At 43.6% G+C, this 22,237-nt stretch overlaps 1 protein-coding gene across 1 annotated transcript in view; it reads left to right on the forward strand.

The window, feature by feature from the left end:
* Lrguk (leucine rich repeats and guanylate kinase domain containing) overlaps nt 1-22,237 on the forward strand; it is a 106,196-nt gene that overhangs the window by 51,814 nt on the left and 32,145 nt on the right. The window contains exons 12-15 of the mRNA XM_028768441.1: nt 1,642-1,738; nt 5,460-5,573; nt 7,968-8,169; nt 9,443-9,538. Of these exons, the coding sequence (XP_028624274.1) occupies nt 1,642-1,738; nt 5,460-5,573; nt 7,968-8,169; nt 9,443-9,538 (509 nt within the window). The remainder of the gene's footprint in view (nt 1-1,641; nt 1,739-5,459; nt 5,574-7,967; nt 8,170-9,442; nt 9,539-22,237) is intronic.

Raw genomic sequence — 22,237 nt, forward strand, 5'->3', positions numbered from 1 at the left:
TGTAATGTGGAGGCTCTTAAGGCTCTGCTGTACACCTCCTAATTGGTGTGTTGTCACAGAAGTTGACTGGAGTCATCCTGGTGTGGCTGCTTAGCTCCGGGTATAAATGCTGCACTGAGTTGATCACCTGCAAAATAAGAAATAATACCTGCTCCCTGCTCTTCTTTTCTTTTTTCTTTTTTCTTTCTTTCTTTCTTTCTTTCTTTCTTTCTTTCTTTCTTTCTTTCTTTCTTTCTTTCTTCCTTCCTTCCTTCCTTCCTTCCTTCCTTTCTTCCTTTCTTTCTTTTTTTTGTAAATGAATTAGCGTGCCAAGCATCAACTGATTCTCCTCTCCTAGTTTAGAGCTCTTAGATAATCTAAAATTCAGTTTTATTCCCCGATCTTATGACTTGGAAGGCAGAAGGCTGTGAGATCTAGAGTCTTGGGGAGTTGAGAACTTTGTGTTCTGGTTTTGGGGCCATCACCAGGCTGCAGGGTGACCTTAGACAGGTCACCTTCATAGTCACCTTTATTTTTTATTTATTTTTTATTTTTATTTTTTGGTTTTTCGAGACAGGGTTTCTCTGTATAGCCCTGGCTGTCCTGGAACTCACTCTGTAGACCAGGCTGGCCTCGAACTCAGAAATCCGCCTGCCTCTGCCTCCCAAGTGCTGGGATGAAAGGCGTGCGCCACCACTGCCCGGCCGTAGTCACCTTTATAATGATGAGCTTCGCAGCTGTGCATCTTGAGATAGATTACAGTAATTACAGCAAATGCCTACTATGTGCCAGGCATTGGGAATGCAAGGACAAAATAGAAGGCAAAGGTCTTCCAGCTATATATTGTGCTGGGAAGACAGGAGAGATTATGAAAGGAGGTTTCAGAGTAAGTGTGTGTGTGTGTGTGTGTGTGTGTGTCTGTCTGTCTGTCTGTCTATGTGTTTGTGTGTGTGTGCCTGTACATGTGCACATGTGTGGTTACGGATGCTATCTCAAAATAGCTAAGAATTCATTCTCTGTAGTTAAGAATCCATTCAGCATTAGAACTATGTGTTCCCACAGAGGCTTGGGCATAATTCTAGTGTAGCATCACAGTCCAGGAAGAATGAGGTGTCTCTGCCCTCAACTGAACAAGCTGTTGGGACTGCAGATGGTGCAGGCTGAGGTTGTGGGAGCATAAAGCCCCACATACTGTACCAGAGGAGGTTAGGAGGAGCATTCAAAGGTGTCGCTTAAGCACAGTCCTGACAAAGCAGCGGCCGTGTGTGTGGAGGGAGGGGAGAGGTGCCTGCAGAAATGCTCATAGATCAGAGAGAATGTGAAAGCCATCGATGTTATATTTCTTCAACTGTCATTATGTGGTGGCAAGAGGGGTGATTCAGAAAGCAATAAATAATGTAAGTAAAAATTGGATATCGATGAACCAAAATTTGTATAATCCTCATAGATTCTAGTGATTAACTATAGTCTAACACTTCTAAGGCACGCTATTTTCACAATTACATTACTTTATGATTTATGATCAGTGGGTCGATTTCATTTTTAAAACATTCTTCCCAATGAAAGCGTTTCCATTGTGACTTTCAAGTTCATGAAAATAGACTGAGTTCTCTGTTTCTGACCTCAGGGCCTGTCACATGAGCTCTCTGTTTCTGACCTCAGGGCCTGTCACACCACAAGACCGCCTTACTTTGGTGAAGGGGATCGAGTCGACTATCACTTTGTTTCCCAGGAGGTTTTTGATGAGATGCTGAGCATGGTAAGGCTGTTCCCTGTTTTCTTGTTTTTGTTGTTGTTTTTGTTTTGTTCTGTTTTGTTTTTCACATAAGAAATACATGTTCTTTGTCAGGGACCTAAGGAGTCAGTGGTTTCTAAAATGGTAAAGATGAAATGTTTTGCACTTTCTAAGTCTGGTTCTGTTTGAGATGAACTCATTGTTGAGGGGAGTACACAGTCTTTTGGCTTCAAATGCATTTTCTTCAACACTTGTTTCTTCTTTGCCTTCACCCGGAAGGGACTCCTCACAACTTGGATGTGTTTCCCCCGTTGTAAGTACACGCTAATGCAGTACATAGCCACTTCGGACTCTGTTACCCAGAAAGAGCATCTCTGTTCACCTCCTCATGCTTTTCCTACGCCACACCTCATAGTTTTGCCTACACCACAGTCCTTCCTGTTATCAGATGAAGCACGAGCCACTTTATCTTAAAAAAAGTTTTTACTCTTAAAAGACTTAACTGAGGACCAGTGAAGGACCAGTCTTTCTTTGTGCTGTGAGCAGTCAGCTTTCATCCAGGAGTACTATATCTCCTCTCTCTCTTTTCTCCCTCCCTTCTTTCTCTGTCTTCACCCCAAAACAATAGACCTGTCATAAACCTCCACTGTGCATGATCACAGAACATCTAAGCTTAGGCTGTGCAATTGCACTCGCTTAGTTTTGCACAGCTGACGACTGTGGTACGTGTTGTTAGGACTCATCTTGTACTCACAGAGAAAAGCATGGAAGCAAGCCCCATACTCCCATCAGCTCTCCCTAGAACCTTGTCAAAAGACCATCTTGGACATCATAAGCCTTTTCTCTTAGGGCTGTATTTTGACGGGTCTGCTTGATTTATTAAGGGTTTTCTAGAAATTTATATTTCTAACAGCCTTTAAAAGAGATTTGAGGTGTGTCTTCACTGTACCAAGAAGCTTTTTTTTTTTTTTTTTAAAACCCTAGGGTGGAATCTACCTCGATCCCACCATGGACGTTAAATTCTGCAGTTAGAGTGGGGCCTTTACTCTGGGAGTTTGGTTTATCTGTTCTCCACCTGCTCCCCGATGTCCATAGCTTATCGGGTATAATCAAGTTAGTCTGTTTCAGTCCCCAGTCTAAGAAATCACTGCACTTCTAGGCTGTATTTAGCCTTACAGTTTAATGCTCCACAGAAATCCCCATGTATTTGAGAAGCACTCATTTTTCCTGTCTGCGCCAAACGTGTATCACTGCGATGTCATTTTCATCAGAGTTTCACTACTGTTCTCCTTTTCTTTAGCGTGTGACACTTTTTTTTTTGTGAAGAGAGCTAAGCTGAGAGTCATAAATTCATGACACACTGTCAGCCTCCTGATTGTGCCCACACTTTCAGCCTTCTGCACATAGAACACCCCTCCACGCACCACCTGCCCAGACAGTCTGACTCTCTCAGCAGACACGGTGGCTTATCCACCCCCAGACACCTACTGTGAGCAGGCCCACCTAGCCACTATGATAAATAAAGCATATGGACCTCCATCCTCTCCCGTGTCCACATGTCTTTTTAACCAACACTTTCCTCCAATTGGAAAAATCATTCCTCAGTCCACAATCCACAGATAGCTGCATCAGCCCTTTATACAGAAACCACACGTAGTCACTCTCCTATCAAGGTGTCCCCTCTCCAGTGGAAATGCAACCACTGGAGGCTTTTGTTGTGGGACCATATCTACTTATTAGGAAACTAGGAGTGTGCCTGGCCAGAGCTGGGGAACTGCATCATCTCAATGCTTAACAAATCAGTTGAATGAGATCTCTCCTCTATTATATGCACAATGCAAGGTCTCTTCCAACCATGCATGTTTCTAGAAAATGTTTATGAGATCCACAGAGGAAGTAAACAAACATATATCTGAAAAAGAACTCAGATAAGTATACATTTTAGAGACAGAGCACATGATAGAATATTAGCTCTCCAGAGAATCAGAACCAGTAAATAGGATGTGTGTGTGTGTGTGTGTGTGTGTGTATGTGTTGGTATAATCTCTCTTTTATACACACACACACATACACACACACACACATATATATATATATATATATATTCATATATATGCATATATATAGTCATACATGTGCATGTACACACACACACAAAGACACATATTTACACGCATACATATATGTAGAGAGAGAGAGAGTGGTTTATTAGCAGTATCACATGGGTGTGGAGATTGACAAGCTGAAACCTTCTATGTGGGTGGGCTAGCTGGAGGCTTAGGAGATCCCACAGGAAAGGAGAGGTCCAAGGCTCACCTTTCTGTTCCATGCAAGTCTTAACGGGATTGGTTGCTGCTCACTCACACTCCAGTGCAGGCTGCTGCTTCCAAGTTCACCAGTTTCAGTGTTAATCTCACCCCCAGTCACTCTCCAAGTTGACCCATGAACTTGACCATCAGACATGGTAAAAACACTAAAGTATGAGAGGTGAGCCATAGCTACATTGCTTAATCCATAGATGTACATGTTTAAATGCATGCATACACATGGAAAAGAATCAGAACTTTTTTTTTCAGAGAACAAGGAAATGATGAGATTGAAAGAATACAAAACTTAAGGACATGCATTGGTGGGTTTTTAACTTTGATTGTAATGATTTTCCTCACTAACCCCAGCACACATTGTCCCCAGAAACCCACCCAACCTCAAAAGGCACTCTGTGTCTCCTGCCAAGAATCTCTCCTCTGGCAGATAGCCAGTCTGTCATCTATACATATCTGCAGAACATCTGGAGCCAGGAGGGTAGCAAGAGACTCTGGGGCTGCTGCTGCTGTTAATGATAGTAGCATTAGACTCCCAACTGCTTGCTATTTTTAATGACACTCCTGCCATTTGATGGGGTTGGGTGCACCCCTGAACATTATTTATTTTAAAGTCATGCATTTCAGAAGGCACATTTACCAAGGTCAACCTCGTTTTTATTACTTCTGCTGTTATCAGCTTCCCAGTTTACGGTAGGCCTAATGGATTATGAATATATTGTCAAAGAAAAAGTCACAATTTGAAGGGTGTATTTTTTAACCTACATTTTCTTTTCTTTTTGTAAGGAGTACAGCTGACACAGGAAATGGGCCTCCAGAATATACAGAGAGGGTGATATTTATATTTAAATGACTATAGATCAGGCAACAATTTTGTTGACTAACATTTGGGGTACTTTCAATTAAAAGCCTTCTTTACAAGGAAAACCAGGCTGGGTCTATTTTTCTTTTTCCCAAGCTTCTAGGATGTGGACAGCCCTCAAGATTACCCATTCCTCATGGCTTATCTTGAAATGCAAGGAATTTAGGATTGGGGTCCTTATCTGCCTGGGATGCTGGCATAGCTGCAAAGGAGAGGGCGAGCCATTAGTTTTACTCCCTCCACGAGGAAGGTTTGTGGTGGGAATTTGGCAGGAAATAGGTAAGCAAGCACCATGGTGCGATTTACCAGAAGCTTCCATCCATAACCCTCTGTAAACATCCTGTCAGTAGACTGATTCAGTAAGCCTTCTTTTCATAGGTAGACTCCTGAAGAACCCCATCAGAGCTTAGCTGTCCCACCACCCCATGGCCCTGTTGCTCTCCTGCACTTCCTAACAACTGTTCAGTTCTATAGAATTACATGAGAGTAAGACATTAAGTGATTTAAACATTACATGACAGCAACTGTTAATGTGTAAACCTTTGCATTTTTCTAATTCCAGGGGAAATTTATTTTAACATTTAATTATGGCAATCACAATTATGGATTAAATAGGGACACTATAGAAGGTATTGCAAGAGATGGATTAGCAAGCTGCATCCATATGGAATTAGAAGTAAGTATCTTCATTCAACTGTGAGCGTGTGTGTGTGTGTGTGTGTTGAATGTCTGAAGTTGGGGCTACAATATCTGGATAATATATCTGAACACAAGAGAAATCCTACTGAAATGTCAAGTGTTAAGTTGTCACTATGGCGTAAGACCCATGAAAGTTAAGTGACAAGATTTAGATCACAGCCCCATTCAAGATGTATTGCCTCTTATTTCCTCAGTAAAGTACTCCTTTGTCATCACAGTGTGTCTCTGTTTATACAAAGTGGGTACAGGTGTGGGTGGTTCCCTGTCCCTCCAGGTCTGTGTCACTCTGAGTGGTTATCCTGTTTCTTCATTCTCCATGGAGCTGTGTAGGTGGTACTGTCATTTGACTCTGAGTGTTCACTGGATCCAAAGTCTTTATATTTCTGGCAAGTTAGACTTGCAAATTTCCAGATTTTTGCCCCTCTCCTGTGCACCAGCTACCCCCAACAACCTTCTCAAATTAGAACGTACAGACATTTTCCCAAAATTGTGAACCAGAGGAGACCCTTGAATTTCCCACCCACTTGCTTGAAGAACATTAACTCGGCTAACTAAACAAGGTCTTCAATGATGGTCAATTTTTAAAAATTGTTTTTGCTAACCAGTATAACTCTTATAATCAGACAAAACAAATTTAATCGAAAACGTAAAACAAAACTTGGCAAGGCTGTTCTTTCCTGTTGACTGAAGGCTTGCTTCGTTCTCCTTTGTCATGCCACCGAAGAGGAGATGGTGGCCCCATTTGGCTGACTGTCCCAGCTTCAGTGGAGCTGGGCACACTTCTTTCAGCTCTTTGCCTTTCTGCATCATTATCCATTCTTATCCCTTTGCAGTTGGTTGGTTCTGTGTCTTTAAGAGAAGTCTTCTTTACTCCTTTTTAAATTACTATTATTTAAAAAGATTGGTTCTAAAAAGTGTCATCCTTGGACAGAGAAACAAAAACTCAGGCAGGTTTGAGTGCAGCCGTGCTCTTTTTCCGGCTCGACAGTTTCCTGAGTGATGGCTCCTGTTCCCCGTTTTGTTTTTTTTTCTCTCCCTGAAAGCTTACTCCTCCTCATTTCCTGGAGGTCAAGTCTATAAACTGTTTTATTTCCCCTGCTCCTCTCCAGCTGAGGTGTCTTTTTCCAGACTGCCCTTGTCACTGGCTCTTCGAGAAACTGTTGTAAAAGCAGCTGGTGTTTTTTCCCACTGAATCATTAAAGCAACGATTCTAAACTCAAGTCAAACTGATGACGTTAGAACTGATCTGAAAGGGCTTCACAATCCACTGGGAACAACTCTCTCACCCCTAAGTGGAAAACTCATGCCTGGGGAGTTTGAGGGATGTGTGCAGAGTCCTTAGGAACTACAGAGCTGAAGTCACAACCCAGATCTCCCAGGTTACAGACCACACCCCTTCACCCTGTGTTCACTTGCTTAAGTAGATTGTACTGACTTTGGTCTGTCTCCTTCTGGATGGAGGCTGTAACATGTGGCACCACAAGGCTGGCGTTTTTGTTGTTTGCTTATGTGTTGGGCAGTTATTACAACCAGTCTTTAAATTTTGCATGTGTGAATGGAAGAAATGTTGGAGGCAGAAACTCTGGCCTCTAGATGGTGCAGGCTGATATTTTGGCAAACCATGGAGGCAAGGTGACTTTGGTGGTTCCAGCAACAGTGGCAGCTATGGTGGTGGCAGAGGGCCTAATTATTGCCAGGGAACAGAACTTAGCAGGACCCAAGACCCAGAGAAGTGACAGGTGACATAGATATGTGAACTCAGCCAATCACAGTGGTAGCAGGGTCTAGCCTCCACAAAGAAGACATGTTTTAGACAACACTCACTCATATTTGGCAACTCCTTCCCCAACTCCCCCAAGTTCAAGGACTGTATTTGTGACTGTAGTACTCTGATCATGGTGCTAAATTTTATATATCTCTACCTCTACCTATCTATCCAGTGGTCTCAAGGTGATGGACGGCAGAAGGGTACCATGGGAGCCCCTTTTCCCTGGGAAGAGCTCTATCTTCTAGTGCTTCAAGGATGCCTGTTGAAATATGGAATGAAATTACTTTTCAATAATAAAATGGCAATACTACCCTATTTTATGCCTGGCAATTTTCTTTTTTTAACAGCCGTATTCATTAGGACGATTCATTTGAGGACAACTGGGTGGAGTGAATTGTAATAGTTCCTACGATAATTTAATATTCGATGAAGAGAGAAAAGTAATCCAGCCTTGAAATATTTATAGAGAAATAGCACCTGATCGTACAGATGAAATGTGTTCTTGAGTGTGATACTGTGTGGTGCCCTTGAGTTGTCAAATGTCCCCACAGTGAAGTCCACAGTGGGTAAGCTGTTTCTGACTTACCTTCTTTAAACACCTAGGGTGTAAGAAGTTTGAAATATTCCTATTTTGAGCCTCGGTATATCTTGGTGGTGCCTATGGACAAGGAAAAATATGAGGGATACTTGCGGAGAAAGGGATTGTTCAGTCGCGCAGAAATCGAGATTGCCGTCTCCAGGGTGGACCTTTATGTTAAAATTAATCGGAAATTTCCAGGATATTTTGATGCAGTAATCAATGCAGGTCAGTAGTGCCTGGCAGAGTTTTATTTATTTTTTTAATATGTTTTCTTGTTTGAAGTATACAGTCACTGCTGTACTAGTCAGGGTTCTCTAGAGTCATAGAACATAAGGAATGTCATTATATATAAATAAGGGAATTTTGTGATTGTGATGACTTAGTCTGTGGTCCAACTCACCCAATAATGAGCAGCTGTGAATAGGAAGTCCAAGAATCTAGCAGTTTCTCAGTCCTATGAGGCTAGTTGTTTTTCTGTATAAACTGAAGGAGCAGGTTCCACCAGATGTGCCGGCATGGCTTATAGTCCCAGTACTCAGGAGGTGCAGGCAGGCAGATCTCTGAGTTTGGGGTCAAACCTGGTCTACATAGAAAGTTCATGGCTAGCCAGAGTTACACAGTGATAGTCTCTCTTAAATAAGTACATTTTAAATAAATAAATTAAGTAAACTCTTAATACCCTTTTGGCGAGATGCTGGGTAGAAAGGGAACATTACGTTGAGCCATATGATATTGCTAGGATTCAACTATTATGCAAATGACAGTTTTATATGGTTCATTTAATCGTTTTCTCAAGCCTCTAAATTGTGTTAATGTATTGCTTATCTATATTGGTTTTATACTGCTGCATACAAATGCTTACAGTCAATGCCTAACCCAGAGCCTGCTCAGCCAGTTAGGTCAGCATAACAGGGCTCAGTTATGTGCTAAGATTAAGGTGTTGGCTGAACTGAGGTCTCATCTGAAGGCTCTGGGGAAAAAGCTTAGCTCCCAATTACCTTCTCGTTGGCAGAATGCAGCTCCCTGAGGTGTGGGCCTGAGCTCTCACTTCTTGGCTGGCTGCCTCTGGAAGGCTGTGCATAGCTCCTCAATGCTATTCTTAAGTCTTATTTATATGGTGCTGGCCATCTTCTAGACAGCAAAGAGCACATTGCATGTCTAACTTTTATTCTGCCACCAACTAGACAAGTCTATGCTTCCATGGCTATGATCCAAGTGAAGCACCTGGATAATCTCCCTTTACAGTCGCTTGTGCTATTGGTAACCTTAACTGTACCACACATCCCTATTGTGTGTAATGTAAGATAATCATGGGCATGAGCTCTCTTCACCTCCACAGGTTCGACCCACACTTGAGGCGGGGAGGTTATAGGAGAGGAAATGTCATGAGACCCATCTTAGAATTGTATCTAACAGAACAGCAATAGAATGAAAGGGTAGCGACCAGAGTGTTTGGACATGATTGTAGCACATTAAAATGTTCTGTTGTTTGTTGCAGATGACCTGGACATTGCCTACCAAAAGCTCAGTGAGCTCATCAGAGAATACCTGGGGTTGTCTGAGACAGCTGCTAAGGGCTTGGCTCCAACTGCAGGTACTAACCTATCTCCTTTGTACCAAGTTGATTTTCCATGGACAATAAGGCAGCTTTGTTCTTATTGGTTACTCATCAGCTGGGCCAATGCTGGCTTCCAGTATATAATTCCTACATTTTTTTTTCTGGGGTATACAAATCAGCCCTTTGGATCTGTTAACTATGCTTGACTCCGTGTCTGTAGTGGGCCCCTCCCCAGCCCACCGCAGAGATACTGGACAGTGCTTTGAAAGTGGACAGTAGATAAGAGCTGGTCCCGGGGTTCAGAACTCAGCCTTCCAGAAGCCCTTATGGGACTGGAGTATCGAACCTCTCAAGTATATGTTTAGTCCAAGAATGTTAGCATGGGAGTTTCCTTTCTCTTTTTCTTTGAACTGCCAGTCCTGAAAGCATTGCCATGCAGAGTATGTTGAGGAACTCACTGGCCAGAACGAGTGATGGGGTGGGGGTTGGGGGCTAGCCATGCTGCTCACATGGCCAAGCTGCTTAGCTGTTGTGGGCGTCAGTTTCTTGTCCTGAAGAGTAGATACCACACTTCCCTCCTGCCCTGTGGGTCCAGAGCAGCAAATGTTGGGGGCCATGCAAGGGCATTGACTTGAAGTCTAGGAATTCTAAGCCTAGAAATTTCAGGACATGATTATTTTGAGATGTGTTTGACTGCTTGTCCCTCAAGTTTGCCTCACACTCACTTGGATGGAGATTTACTAAAAAGCGTCTGGAGAAGTTAGAACCTTATGCTAAAAGGAATGTAAAATGCTATAGCTGCTACAAAAATTCAACGGTATGTAAATTCCTCAAAAAAAAAAAAAAGACGGTGTTCGTGTGATCCAGCTGTTTCACATCTGGATAAATACCCTAAGCACTTAAAGTGAGATCTTAAGGAAATAGACACCCTGTTCATAGCAGTTCTATTCACATTAGCCAAAAGTTGAAGCCACCATGGGGCCCAGTGGTGGACGAATGGATAAAGGAGGTGTCACACACACTCTTTGATGTTACCTCATCTTAAGAGGGAAGGAAGTCTTGGCACACAGTAGGACATGAACTCTGTTTGAAGACAGTGTGGTGAGTAAAGCCAAGCTGGTCAGGGCAGACTAGATCCTGTACAATTGCATTTCTATGAGGTATTTAGAGCAGTCAAGTGAACAGTCAGGAAACAGATGCCTGGTGACGGGAGGCTAAGTGGGGAATGGAGCGTTACTGTTTAATGGGTAGAGTTTATGTTTTCAGAATAATGGAATGAGTTCTGGAGACAGGCAGTGATGATAATTACACAACCACGTCAGTGGACTTAATTCGTTGAATAGCAGTACGGGGAGCAGTGCCGAACACAGTAAATTTTATGTTTCATTACTACAGTAAGAATCTTTCCCAAAGGTCCCTCAGTGGACTGAACTCCAGTCACACACACCTATTTGCAAAATGCTAACCTAAGACGGTTGCCACTTTGTAGAAGCTTTGCAGCTTGGTAGTCCGAATAGGATTCTGCTTGCCCGATGGCATCCGTACAGACCGAGAAGGGAGGCCAGGCCACGACCTTGACAGAGTTCAAGCACTGAAGCCCACTGGACCCTTTGCAATTTTGTACACTCTTCCTAAGTCAAGTACTCCTTGTATTTTTGGACAGAAGTCCGTGCAGTGCCAGTAAACTCACAGTTACGAGCTGCCGTTTTTGCCACGTGTGTCTCACATGTTAAAGGAACTGGAGTATGGCATGCCGACTAGAAGATAATTGATGAGAGCTTGGTCTGTCAAACTAGGTGACAATGCAGGGTACCTAGTGAGGTTTGGATCTCCTTGAAGCTTTCTCTTGAGGAAATATGGCCCCCTGTGCTTTAATTCTTTGCTATCCGAGCAACCTTGTGATCTTTAATTTGGTCTCCTGGGTAGACCTGGCACCTGTGGGGGCTATATCTTACGTGAGAACACGCTGCCCTGCTCCCTGAACCTGCCCCATCTCCCCTTGTAAATTAATAAATTGGTGTGCTGGCTTTTACATCAGCCTCTTGTGGATTTGGATAAACAGTGCTTAGACCTCTGGGTAACCAAGAAATGTGTGTTTCTGTGTGGTGCTTCTGAACAAAGGAGCAATGAGCAAGACTTGGCCCCACGGCCTGGAGGCTCCATCACTGTATCCTGGTAGCTCTTCTTATTTCTGCAGTGATCAGGGCACTGACTCTAGCGTGCAGTGACTACCTGGCAAATTAACAGGCAAGGTCATGTGTGCACAAGAAAGCAGGCTGCCACTTTAAAGTGTACAATAAAATCTTACTTATTTGGAATAATTAGGTTAGGCCTATCTGATTTAATGAAAGGTATAAATTATCGAATTTATAAAAAAGTGTTACAACTTCCCAGAAACATTTACTAATTGAAACCGTGGCATCTTGTTATTGACTAATGAAATTCTAGCTTGAAAGTAGACAGGATGGATTACAATCAATCATCAGATCTGTATCATCAACAGAACCTTACTTTTCTAAAAGGTTTAATATTCTGAAAAAGACTGTGTTTTCTTAAGGCAAAACCTTATCTCATGTTTACAGTTAATTTGCAGAGGGAGTTATTTTTTTCAGTTGATAATTAAAGATAAACTTCCACTTCAGTGGCATTGTCAAGATCAGACAACATTCAAGTGAGTATATTTGAAATTCTAATGAATATAGACCTTATTAATAAGCTTTTAGGGCATCTCTAGTGGCCTCAGGAGTCAAGCCAGTGGCATCTGTGAATTTCAGGACTGTAAAATCCTTGGCAAGAGAGAGGATCACCTGGCCACAGGGTCAGTGCAGGTGAATGGGACCTGTTCTGTTTCATTTCTGCTTCTGTAGTAAAATTCCCTGACAAAAAGCAATTTGGAAAAAAAGGCTTTCAGGTGACAGCTCATCACTATTCGAAAGTCAACTCGCATCCCATCCGCAGTCAAGAGCAAAGAGAAATGAGTGCATGCATGCCCACTTGCTTGCTGGTGCTAAGCTTAATTTCTCTGTTCTGACGTAGCTCAGAACCCGCTGCCTACGGAATGGGGCCACCCGCAGTGGGATGAGTTTTTTCACATAATTAACATACAGTCCCCCACAGACATGCCTTCAGGTCAAGCCAGTCCATACAATTTTTCACTGAGACCCTTGACTTAAAGTTTTACTGCTGTGAACAGACACCATGACCAAGGCAAGTCTTATAAAGGACAACATTTAATTGGGTCTGGCTTACAGGTTTAGAGGTTCAGTCCGTTATCATCAAGGAGGGGGCATGGCAGCATCCAGGCAGGCACGGTGCAGGAGGAGCTGAGAGTTCTACATCTTCATCTGAAGGCTGTTAGCAGAATACTAGCTTCCAGACAGCTAGGATGAAGGTCTTAAAGCTCACACCTGCAGTGACACACCTACTCCAACAGGACCACATCCTTAACAGTGCCACTCCCTGGGCCAAGCAAATATGAACCATCACAACTGTCTTCCTAGGAAAGTGTAGGTTTTGTGTCAAATTGACAGAAGTAGACATCATAGGGCACGGACATAATTGCCTTCCCGTGAAACTGTAGATTCCCTGAGCAGGAGCCAGCCCCAAGCAGGTGTACCATTCTGGGCCTAGCTGGGGCCTTGCCTCTTTCCCTCTGCTCAGAGCTGAGTTATTCTGTTTTTAATTTATGTGATGTGTATCATAATCTATGATATCTATATGATTCATATAGATATATAATATACCATAGAATACGATATATATCATTATGTTCATATATATATATATAATATACTAGAAATTAAAACAAACATATAGGGTATTTTAAAAAATAATTAAGATTTTAAGGGAAAGAAAGTAAAATAAGTAAGATTTTATGAGAGATTAGTCTGAAGGATTACATAACTGGATTGGGTATCTGAGGCCTCCCTTTTCTGTATTAAATTTAACTATTAATCATTATTTCAAATAGAGATAAATTTGGAAAATCACCTTTTTCTTAAAAAAAAAAAAGGAAAGAAAAAGAAAACCATATGTAACATTGTGGCACATTTTTGAAGTCTGGCTTGGAGAGCTGAGGCTAGATTAAGAATACCCGTGTGTTGAGCCTCGGTACAAACAGAAATCTTACATTCAGTAGCATCGTCTTTCCAAAAGAGATAATCCTGTGTCAGTGCAGTCTAAAGACGGTTCTCAAATATTTGAAGTAATGATCTACAGCTTCATCCCTAGTAATCATAAGTTGCCTGTTTGTCACTGGGAACACAATGATAATGTCCATGTAACAGTGAGGTTGAAACAGAATGAGAAAAGGAAGGCCAAGAGCTGTGTCCCGAGGTCAGCATCCACCAACCAAGCCCCAGAAACCTGAACCCTCACCAGCATGGGCTAGGTGAATTATCATCCATAAAGAACTGTAGCTATACAGAGATGATAAGCTCCTGCGACTTCAGATGTGTTGTTAATTTTAAGTGCATACCAATTAAGTATAACATGCTCCTATTTTTCCCCATAGTAATGTAGGAAATATTTGTTTCTAAAGCATGTAGTTAACAATATAGTTTCTGCTGGGCAGTGGTGGTGCACGCCTTTAATCCCAGCACTTGGGAGGCAGAGGCAGAGGCAGGCGGATTTCTGAGTTCGAGGCCAGCCTACAGAGTGAGTTCCAGGACAGCCAGGGCTACACAGAGAAACCCGGTCTCGAAAAAACAAAACAAAACAAAACAAAAACAAAAAACCAATATAGTTTCTATGAAACAAGAAGAAGTTCACTTGACTAGCAACTCAGTGTGTGGGTATGTTCACCCTCAGCCCCTATAGACCAGAGGTTCTCACCCTTCCTGATGCTGCAACCCTGTAATACAGTTCCTCATGTTGTGGTGACCCCAACCATACAATTATTTCCGTTGCTTCTCCATAACTGTAATTTTGCTACTGTCAGGATTCATAAATACCTGCGTTTTCTGATGGTCTTAGGTGTCCCTACAAAAGGTTCACTTGACAGGGGTCACGACCCACAGGTTGAGAACCACTGCTATAGCACCTTTGTCTTTGTCTGTCACTGCTTCTGGAGAGGCTTTAAGGAAGTGGAACTAACGAGCAGCCTGAGTTCTTGCCATAAAGGTTATGGAATGAAATTATAGTTTTCCTAATTCTGATTAATGATAAAGGGAAAATGGACCAATTTGCCAGCCCATAAAGTGGTGCTTTTATCTTCTAGTAAAGGGCATGGTATCATTTAGCCAAATTTCATGAATTGTTAAATCATCAAAGTAGATAAGGAAAACCCCGTATGCCGACTAATAAGATTAAAAGGCGAGATTCTTCAGCACTGAGTTTCATTGTTCTTCTGCTTTTCTTTTAAAATTGTATACATGTATTGCATGCATCTTGTAAGCATATATAACTTGCCATTTTTTATTTTTTAGAAATTTTTACATTTATCTACATGCACGCACGTGTATGCACGTGTGAAGATCAGTCGACAACTTGTGGGAACTGATTGTACTTTCCCCCATGTGGGTTCCAGAGACTGGACTCAGGTCATCAATCTTGGCAGCAAGAGCTTTGACCACTGAACATTCTTGCCAGCCCCCGTTTCCCATTTTAATCACGTTAGGTGTGAAATTCAGTGCCATTGACTGCATTCCCAGTGTTGCGTGACTATCACTACCACCTGTTTTCAGAGTTTTTCATTACCTGAAACATAATGTCTATATTCACTAAGCAGTAATCCCCCTGCCCGTGGTAACCTCGGATCCACTTCCTGTTCTCTGCCAGTTTACCTACTGTAGTTAGTTTCACCTTTTAACTTAACCTTGTTTCTTGTCTAAAGTTGTGTTTTAGTTTATATCTGTGATAAATTTGGTGATGACAATGATAAGCCAAGATTATCATCAGGAATCCTTTCGAGAGGGAGGCTTTTCACTCTGCCCACTTGTCCCATCCATTCTCAGGAGGCTTCAAGCTTGACTGGGTACAAAAGAGGATGAGACTGGAAGGCTCATTGTGAACCCAAAGTGGCACAAACCTATCCTTCCTCAGTGGAGGAGGGACAGTAGTCAGGGATACATTTGCTGCTGGAGACGGACCACTCTGGGGTCACCAGGGTCTCTCCCAAATTGAGCTCAGACAATTCTTCAAGATTATCCCAGGTTGATGTGTTAGCTCTGACCAATGCACACTTCAGAGCCATGCAGTCTGGGATGGGTTAAGATTCTATTTAGGACGCCATAAATATATCAAGGCTTCTGTCATTTATAAGCCAGTGCACGATGAGGTGACTGTACCCAGGAGACCAAAGCCACTCTGAGAAGATGGGATTGGAGGAACTAGTCCCTCTCTGCAACATCAGCATTGCCAGGGCCTCTTGAGAGCTGTTTCTGTAGCCAAGGAAATCTGGGGGTGGGGTGGGGGTAGGGGTGGGGTTGAGCACAGTGTCTTGGACCCTTCATCTTCAGGCGCAGAGCCTGGTGTCTTATGATGCCCTCGAACCCATGTCTTCCTTCTTCCTTTCCTTACTCACTGAGTTCCGCTGAACTCTGAGCCTCTAGGGTATCAGCAAGCAGGCAAGGCTCCATGAAGCACTCTTTATGTCTTAGCCATTAAACAGCAAAACCAGTCTCATTCATTTGGAAACTCTCTTTATCATCCACAGATCCAACTGGTTTTGAGCAAATATCTGGATGTTTATTCATTTAAATTTCTTTTCAATTCACTAAATTTGTCCTAACTTCTAACTAGCCAGAAGGTTGTAGCTACTTAGTCTCCCCAAGGAGAAAGGGAAGGTCTACATGTGGTTTTCTTGTTTTAAGGGTCCGTGTGCATCACCACAGGAAAACAGGGTTTTTGTTGTTAATTTCTAGTAGTTAGCCTTTGCAGCTAACTTCTCTTTATATTAAAGCAGGAGCTTCCTCTAGCAAGAAGACCGCCTCTGGGGTCCCCGCACACCTGGTCCCCTCCCCCAGGCGCTTGGCAAGACTACAGGCAGATGGCCAGAAAACAGAGGCTTTCCTGGAAGTACAGACTCATGCAGTGGTCCCTGAAAATCAGAACCCCACTCTCACACAGAGCCAGGAGTTAACTGAGGAGGGAGAACCCCCTAAGAAGGAGACTAGTCCCAGCAGCCACCTGGATCTACCTCAGCAGGTCAGTTCTTCAACACTTGATATTCCTCAGCAGGCCCAAGACCCATCATCAAAGGTGAAGGAAGAGGATGGTCAGCCAGCCAACCTTCCTCCAAAAATAATCACTGAGATGGATGGCCCTGAAGATGAGCCTGGGCCACCTGTGTTAGAAGAGGAACAGTCTTCCACTATTGCATCTCAAGAGCCGCCTCAGCATCCTGCTCCCCCACTCAGTCCTCAGCCAGGCCAAGATAAGGAATCAGGAGAGACCAAAGTAGCTCCTAGCAACCCAGTCCTATCTGAACCTGCACAGGGACCTGACCCAGCTTCCCTCAGTCCTCAGAGAGGGCAGGATGAGGGAACAGAGTCGGCCAACCCTGCATCCAGTAGTTCCACACACAATCTTCCAGAAGATCCTTCCCACGTTGAGGTAGAGAAGCCTTCTGGGGGCTCTCAACCACCTCTCAAGGAGGGAACTCCCAAAGCAGAAGTTATGCGGGCCAGTACTCCTTACCCAGAAATTCCACCTCCCCAAAACTCATCCACAAATGTCAGGGAACAGTCAGTAGCCTTGCTTCCTAGAAGCCGGCTGGCTCCTACCAGATTGCCACAGCCCCAGACCCTGGCTCCTCTCCAGAGCAGGAGACCCACACCCAAGCTTCTCTCTCCCAGCAGGGAAGAGAGCTCAGATCAGACCCCGAATCCCTCTCCCAGGTCTCTTCCAACTCAGGATGGGGACCCCAGTAAGCTTCCTCCCATCAGCCCTCCCCAATCCAAACCACCCAGAAACCCAAGCCCTCACGCAGTCCACAGCCCACCACAAGCCCAGGTTGGAAAAGCCAGTGAGGTGAAGCTCCCACTTATTAGCCCCCCAGTCCAGGAACAAGCCCTGCAGCACACCCCCAACCCACCCCAGGAAGAGGAGTCACCCACAGTCCGGCTCCCAAATATTCCTGCTCCCTCCACGGAACCCCAGCTTCCTCAGAACACTGGGCCAAGGCCTGCTTCGAAGCCTGCAAGGGAAAGGAAAACTCCAAAAATAGGCCGTGCCTCCAGCAAGAAGGTTCTAGATCTGCAGGCCACACCTCACAGCCAGGAGCTCACTAAGCAAAAGGGAGCTAGGAAAAAAACCCACACGCAAAGAGAGACCGCTAAAGAGTCGCCACACCTGAGAAAGATGCCAACTGGAAACTCTCAGACAGCCCAGCAGCCAGAATCCCACAGCAAGCCAACTCCTAGCAATGAGTCCGACCCACCTGACTTCAGGTCTTCTCCGAGCCACACTGAACCAGTGCCAGCAGATCCCCAGAACCAGGAGAAAAACCGCAAAACACACAATCCCAGAAAGAAGGCACAGACTAATCCCGCCCCGAAGGACATGGCCATACGTTCATCCCCATATGGAGGATTAGCTCAAGAAAAGGAAACTGCCCTCAGTGAGGATCAGCCAACCAGAGAGGGTCAGCCCCCACGGGCCCCTGCCAAGTCAGCACAGGAGGGTTCTGCTCCTGTGGTGCATCCTGGGGGAAGAGAAGAGGTTCAAAAAAGGGAGGAGTCTCAGAAGAGAGAGGTTGTGGGGAAGCCCCTAGATGAGGAGATTGCAGCCCCTAGCCGACTGCGGGCGAAAGAGACACAAGCCCATAAGGACTCCAGGGAGATCAGACAGAGCTATGCCCAGAGGCACAACCTACTTGTATCTAAGCAGCAATCCAAAGAAAAACGAACCCGAAAAAACGGAGGTGTGCCACAGGACAGAAGTCCTGCTGCTCCCCAGAATCAGATATCAGAGGAGGATCAGGGTAGCCGGACAGGAAGACTGCGAGCCAGGGGCAGCCAGAGTATCAAAGTCTAAGCCTTGGCTCCTCAGAAGCTGTGCTGTCATTGGATAGAAAAGCAAAGGCTTCCTTCCACAACCACCGGTCAGCACCTTGCTTTGGGGGATCCCAGAAGTCATTGGAACTCTGCTTCCCATGTGGCAGCATTGGGGGAAGACAGCTGGCTGGTTGCTGCCAACGACTCAGTCAGTCTAGAACACTTGATGACTGATGTCATTAAGAGGTCCTTAATGTTCAACTCTGAATCTCAATGGGATTTCATGTCTGAACCCCAGGCAGTTTGCCATCTTCCTTAGGAAAATTGACTTCTAGATTAGAAAATTTCCTCATGCTTTTTGCATTATTGGAGGGTGCTGCAGCAAAAAGAACTCTTCGAAAAGAAACCTTGCAGTTTTTAAGGATTCCCAGCCTGCAGTTAACTTGTGAGGATGCATCTCTACAAGCCAGTCGAGCATTTGAGGTCTGCATTGGTATATGTTATGAAACTTCCTTTTGTTTCTCCATTTCCAAATGAATTCCTTCCTTCTCTCTTCCAATAGGAATCTCATGGCCCATGCCTTCATCATGCCAAAGCATCTGGTTGAATCGCTTAAAAGAAATTTGTGGGGAGAAAATTCAGGGGAATCAGTTTTCATTTATCTCTCTCTCTCTCTCTTCATATTATTCTGTTATATTGCTGTCAATGATTAAGGTAGAGCCAGGGCCAGCCTGTGGAAAGCTATTAGCAGGAAGTATGTGTACGTCTCATATAACCAAACTACGGGAAGGACAAAGGTGGGGAAGGCTCTCAGGAAGACAAGGGGCAGCTATTGAACATCACCAGGAGTCTCATTATCTTCTGGACTAAGCAAGAGCCTAGGACCCCCATCCATTCTCTGTTCTGTTGTTCTCCATGTTGGTTCCATTCTTTGAACTACAAATGGTTATAAGCCATTCTGTCTACATATCAGGGACATGACCGTGAACAATTCTCAAGTAACATACAGTGGCATCTCTCACCTCTGTTATAAAGACATTGATCTAAATCATCCTTAATCCTGAGATTTTAAAGAAAATCCAAGGAAAGACCAATTACCCCTTTGATCAAACATTCATTTGGAACAAACTCTGGCCTGGGCATGGCTACCACCACCCATAGCCCACTGAGTCCACTGCTGTAGACGGAGACTACATTTCCAGGAGGAAGGACGGTCAGCCCTCAATTCCATTCTTAAAAAAAAAGTTAGAAGATAATCATTAAATGATAATTTGGTTTACAGGAATGTACTGAAGCTATGTTTGATATCGTGTATTTCATCATGTAATGAATAACTAGAGCCTGTGTCTTACACAGAAGCTATGCGCCCACAAACCTGTATGACGAGCAAATGTTATTTCAAGTGCAATATTTTTTTAAATCAGGGATGTAAGGGAGCCTATCAGCAAACAAGACTGTTCTCATAACTGTAACATTAGTAGTTTTCTTCTGATTTATCTGCCTTCTACCTGATAAAAAGCTATAGGATGATTTTTTAAAGTAATTTATGTTTATTATGTGAAGTCATTATCAAGTAAGCCTTTCTTGAGCATTTTCTCTGAGCCAAACATAGTGCTGGTGGCTAGGTATGTAGTAAGATGATACTGACATGTCTGACAAGGGTCCATTTCTACACCATGTCATTGGGGTACCCGGGAGTCCCAAAGCATCCTCAGGTGTATTTGGCACCCCACAGATAAGAAAATGTGTTGGTTTACTTTTTTAGACTACAGTAAGGGTACTCTCTGAGAAGGCCGCTGAGTTCAGCCTGCTAGAGCTGTCCCAGGAAACACCAGTGAAAAGTTCATCCCTCAGCTGAGTCTTCAGGGCTGCGGAATTGGTCAGTGGATGGATGGGCCAGGGGATGCTTCCTGTTGCCTAAGCACACAGGCGGCGGCAGCTAGTGTCTCCTAAGGACCCGGATGCCAGGTGACCTATAGGCTTCTCTCTGTCATGAGAAGGCTCTTGAGAAGCCACATCCTGTAGCAGCAAAGGGTGGGCTGGGGCCTTAAATGTGTACTTCAGAGATAAAGTTAAGAAAGAAAATACTAGAGGCAGAATGTCTGGCACATCATGGTGGGAGTCAGGACAGGGCGAGGTAAGGGCCTGAAAGATGGCACTGGTGTCAGGGAAGGTCAAATCCAGTTGGTATTTAGCTAAGCCTTGGAGACGGTGGATTATGAAAGACAGCAAACAAAGGGTTGACTGCATTTCTCTTTTCTTTTTTCCTATCTATCTATCTATCTATCTATCTATCTATCTATCTATCTCTTTCTTTGAGAGGGTGTCACTGTGTCACCCTTACTGGACTGGAGCTTGCTATGTAGACCAAGTTGACTTTGAACTCAGAGAGATCCACCTGTGTCTGTCTCCTGCATGTTGGGATTAAAGGTGTGTGCCATGATGCCCAGCTTACCACTCTTTTTCTGTATATGGCATTTGGGGTGCTATAGAGAACCAGAGCCTCACCTGGTTAACAGGCTCCGGATCACGTTGGGTGTCCTCTTTGGCTGCTGTTTGGAGGCCTGTGGAGCTGCCTTTTTCATTAGTGTTGGAGTAGACACACTAAGCAAGTGTCTTTCTGCTGTGAAGAGGCTCTAGGCCCTGGAATTCATAATAATAAGAGAGGTTTTTCCTTTGTCTTTCTTTTATTTGCGGTTTGAAGTTGTATGCCTCAGACTCACTGCTGTTGGACATTTTCAAAGGAGTGGGAAAGACTGAGGGGTTTTGCTGCTAGTATTGATTACCTTGCTACAAGGGGAAAAATGTAATTTTCAATGCAGAGTATAAATATTTAAATTGATCGTTTTTCTGTCTACACCAACAGGCAAAGTTCACGTCGCCTCCACCTGGGTTTATCACAAAGCGAACTTTAGAGAGAAAAAGAAAAGCCAGGGTAGACTTTAAAAGTCACTGTACTCATAATGCCACCTTCTTAGGGAAGTCTGGCATTTAGTGTTCAAATGATGAGGGCATTCCCACCAGGCATAAGAGCCTTCTTCACACACGGAAAGAGCTGAGCCCCCACAAGACAGAGAAGTCACAATCACAACTCACAAAAGAGGAAGTTAAAAAAAATGTCCAATAAGTATGTCAGAGACAATTTAACCTCGTTGTAAGTTAAAACAGAACAGACATTTCTGATAGCAGGTTGGGACATATAAAACAGGTTGAGATCTATTCGGGTGAGGAAGTTAATGAGCATACTTTTCTGAAGAACAGTTTTACACCCTCTGTCAAAGAGTTACAGTTTATACACCTTTAATGTGATCAGTCAGATCCAAGAGTTATCATGAAGAAATGTACATGAGAATGTTCATATCAAATTTTATAATAAAGGTTTGAAATACTCTATGTACTGGAATTTTTGAAATACATTTACAAGATAGACATCTGCCTTATGCTGCTGTTACCACCATGTAGAATATTTATTTGAAAGACAGTGTTCATTACATATGAGGGAGAAAGAGGGTTAAGAAGGTACAGTCAAGTTGGCTCTTGTGTTAGCTCCAGAATACTAAGTTGTGATAATGTTTTTCTCTTGTGTATGTTTTTGGTACTTTCTAAATTTTCTGCCACATCTATTTAGTCTATGTCAACTTAATAAGAGACTTTCTAAGAGTTCAAAGTGACCTTCAGAAAAATGGAATGGCCTCCTATGTTGGGTGACTTTATAGAATGGATGGAACCTAAGCTTTTCTTTATGATCTATGATTCACTTACCACAACTGGTCTGCTTGTTAGTAGTGAAGAATCCAGA

This window comes from Grammomys surdaster, unplaced genomic scaffold, assembly GCF_004785775.1.
Source record: "Grammomys surdaster isolate TR1022 unplaced genomic scaffold, NIH_TR_1.0 186, whole genome shotgun sequence".
In the NCBI taxonomy this organism is placed as follows: domain Eukaryota; kingdom Metazoa; phylum Chordata; class Mammalia; order Rodentia; family Muridae; genus Grammomys; species Grammomys surdaster.